Source organism: Oratosquilla oratoria, chromosome 30 (genome assembly GCF_046742065.1).
Source record: "Oratosquilla oratoria isolate Oo_2021 chromosome 30, ASM4674206v1, whole genome shotgun sequence".
Taxonomy (NCBI): domain Eukaryota; kingdom Metazoa; phylum Arthropoda; class Malacostraca; order Stomatopoda; family Squillidae; genus Oratosquilla; species Oratosquilla oratoria.
Window position 1 is genome coordinate 41286363 of NC_134806.1, and position 3371 is coordinate 41289733.

The 3371-nt window shown below is 46.0% G+C and overlaps 1 protein-coding gene across 1 annotated transcript; it reads right to left on the reverse strand.

Moving 5' to 3' along the window:
• Positions 1-1309: 1309 nt before the first annotated feature.
• On the reverse strand, positions 1310-2478 carry LOC143041286 (uncharacterized). The gene is made up of 2 exons (XM_076213114.1): positions 2071-2478; positions 1310-1445 (listed from the first exon to the last, which is right to left on the reverse strand). The coding sequence occupies exons 1-2, from the start codon at positions 2463-2465 to the stop codon at positions 1310-1312; spliced, it is 531 nt and encodes a 176-aa protein (XP_076069229.1). The 5' UTR covers positions 2466-2478.
• Positions 2479-3371: the final 893 nt, after the last annotated feature.

Genomic DNA, 3371 nt, shown 5'->3' on the forward strand with positions numbered 1-3371 from the left:
ATGAGAAGAAGGCATCTGGGAATGGTTATAAAGTTTATATGAAGGGATTGTGCCGACGACACTGTATGGGGCGGATAGTTAGATTTTAAGAGAGGCAGAAATGAGAAGTTTAAATGTGCTTGAGACGAAGTGTCTGAGAAGTATGGTGGGGGTTACAGGGTTGGATAGAATGAGAAATGAGGAGGTGAGGAGGAGAGCAGGAGTGGAAAGGAAGACAAGGTTGATAAAAGAATATTGGGATGGTTTGGGTACATGGAAAGAATTAGTGAAGAAATATTAACAAAAAGAGTGTGGAAAGCAGAGGTGGATGGAGTGAACTTGAGGGACGACCAAAAATGAGATGGATGGATGGGATGAAAGGGGCTTTGAGCAAGAGGTGAATGTCTGTTGAACAGGGAAGGGAGAAGGCAGGGGATATGGCTGATTGGAAGATGGCTGTGTATGGATGATATTTTGAAGTATGAGGGGGCGAGGAGGGTGGATCGCCGTGTAAGTAAAGAAACCTTGGTGTAGATGAACTGTGTCTTGCTGCATTACTTCTGACCTAGGAAGTAGGAGCTAGGATGAAAAGGAAGAAAGGGTGATGAATGGGATTGGAATGGATGGGAGTGGATGCGTGCCTTGATTGGTTTCCTTCCTTATAAGAGGGAAGAATCCTTTGGCATGTAGATAGTAGAAGCGATTGGATACAACATTAATACTGTTTAGTTTTTTATTCATAACGTATGGAAATTTTTACAAATAGTGTTAGGTGTTAGATTCTATAAACAGTCAAAGACTCAATAGCCTGTAAATCTGCCTGGACGTTACTGAAAAAGTCATCATACATCTAACAAGTAGATGTGAGGATTTTCCCCGCCCTTCTAAGGCTTTCGCGTCGGACCAGGCGTCTTCTTCTCTTCAGTTTTGTTATGAGCGTGGGGAAAGCACATTGGGCCTACGCGTCGAACCAAGCACCTTCTTCATCTTTTCAATTTGTTTGTCGGATGGGGGTGGTGAGGGAGGGCAGAGTCACAGCACACGGCAGTCACAATATCAGCGCTGATTCTGTCTCTTGGGGGATTATCACACTGAGCTATTTTTTCCATCCTTCGATTAATCGGTGGTACCGCCCACCTCCACAACATTTCCTGCCGTAAAATGATTATGGCAAACTGTTTCGTTTCCTCAACAAAAATACATAGAATGTCATTTGGTATGCTGGAGGAACATCATTTTCCTTCAGGATATCAGATTCCTTCACGAAAGCGGTGGGCTGTAAATCTCCTCTAACAGTCGCAGGAAAAAATATCCCAATGTGATAAAGCCTTTAGACGACGGCGTTGCTGCTTCTGAAAGCATCCATGATTTGCTTGCGGTCGAACGGACACCTGTCGAAGATGCTGGCACAGTCGGAAGCGTTGGCAGTTCTGGAGCCCACGAAAGCTGCGTATTGGAACCCTGACCTAGGGGTCAACATTTCCGAGTACGTCAGCGGCTGCACTGAGCGGCTGGACAGATAGACGGATGCGTGGGAGAAGAATAACATAGGAATTAAATCTCTTTTCTGTTCTTAGAACTAATCTTTCCCTCGTAAACGTTTGAGTGAGTTTTTGAAACGAATGGAAATCGTTGAATGATTGGTCTTTCTTTTAAGAATGCAAAAATGGTTTCTTTGTGATTAATAGGAGTATAATTGGTCTTTATTTTGAGAATATCACAGTAGCATTTCTTTGTGATTAAGAGGAAAAGTTATCTTTTGGGACTTATCATAAAAATTGAAATAACAACATCAATTTGTCATGGCACCACTGAGACAGAAGGACGTTGTAATCCGCAACCCTAGAGTACCTTTACAAACTAATTTGGGGTTTTGGGTGATCTTAACAAGCTAATTCCGAGCTAATCTTACCTAGCCTAACCTAACCTAACCTTAATTAAATTATCGTCACAGTTGGGGCGATTTATAATGACAAACTCATTTCTGGAGTTGCTGCTCTTTACAAGTTAATATGCAAGGTAACTTATCTTTGAATGGGTACTCTGGAGTTGCTGATCTTTACAACGTCCGGGGAGAAGAGCCGAGCTTACCCGAAGAGACTGAGAACGAGCTGTTCCTCAGAGGTGAGCTGGTCGTCCGTGGTGGCCTCCAACTCGCAGACCAGACGAAATCCACAACCCAGCGGGTCCGAGTTGGCGGCCAGAGTAAAGAAGACGTCTACGTTCTCGAGGGGCAGGCAGTGCGAGTACGACGTGTCCCTCTTGCCCCGCCGCCGCTTCGCCGCCAGGGCCACCGCCCCGATGGCCAGGGCGCCCACCACGGCGGTCGTGGCGGCCAGGGCCATTCCTGCTGGGCCCAAAAGGCCTGCGGCCATGGCGGTGGTCGCCGTTGTACTTGCCAGAAGAACGATGGCTTCGGAAGACGAGACGACGAGGGTGGCCAAACCCACTGCCACAGGAACCAGGAGGGTTGAAGAAGAACGCATTTCAACAACTAGAGGAAAAAATAGAAAAAAAGGAATAAATAGATAAAAAAAAAAATAAACAGAAATTGTTGATAGAAAAGAACCTCAGGTGAGGGGTAGAGGTGGTGGCCGGGGATGGATGGTTGGGTGTGGGGTAGGTGGTTGATATTCTTCCTAAACGTCACTTGGATGGTAGTAGTCGTCGTCTGCAGGACACAGAATAGTATCAGTCAAGCGTAGGATCAGTATATATATATATATATATATATATATATATATATATATATATATATATATGTATATATATAAATAGACATATGGGATCACATGCATCTTTATGAGATATATTACGTATGAGAAGAATATAGAAGTGAGTTTGATCGCTTCCTTGTTTGCACGCTCTTCCTGGGATATTGACTTTGGAAGAAAAAAATCGCGTCTCTGTTCGTGTGTCCCTGCTGCCGCCGGGCTATTTCATTCAGACGACGGCTGGAACGAACACAAGGAAAGGATAATAGTAATAATAATAAAAAGGAATTGTACCCACGTTTCTCCGGACTTCACGAAGATGTCGTTGGGTAGTTGGAGGTGAGCGACGCTCTCCAGGCCTCTTCTGCCGTTTTGCCTGCTCCCTCGTTGTTTATATACTTCCCAGGGAGGCAGGGAAGGGTCAGGGAAGGGGCCTTCACCCCCGGCAGGGAACCAGACCGACACTGGCGAGGGTGGAGGAGGGTCATGAACGACGGGGGAGGGGCGAATGGATGGGCTGGCGGGCGGCGGAACAGACGAAACGAAGTCGCAGAGGGAGGAGGAGGGGCAAGTGCTGTCCTGCTGTATTGTACTGTACACGAGTGTGGTGGAGAAGGATGTCGGAGTGGTGGTGGTGGAGAGGAAGGGAATTGTCATATCAGGTAGACAGTTGACATC

Bases quoted from the DNA above. Each gene is read 5' to 3' on its own strand.
- LOC143041286 (XM_076213114.1), bottom strand. From the start codon at position 2,465: ATGCGTTCTTCTTCAACCCTCCTGGTTCCTGTGGCAGTGGGTTTGGCC. The intron at 1,446-2,070 runs GTAAGCTCGGCT...GTTGACCCCTAG, and splicing joins CTCGTTCTCAGTCTCTTCGG to GTCAGGGTTCCAATACGCAG.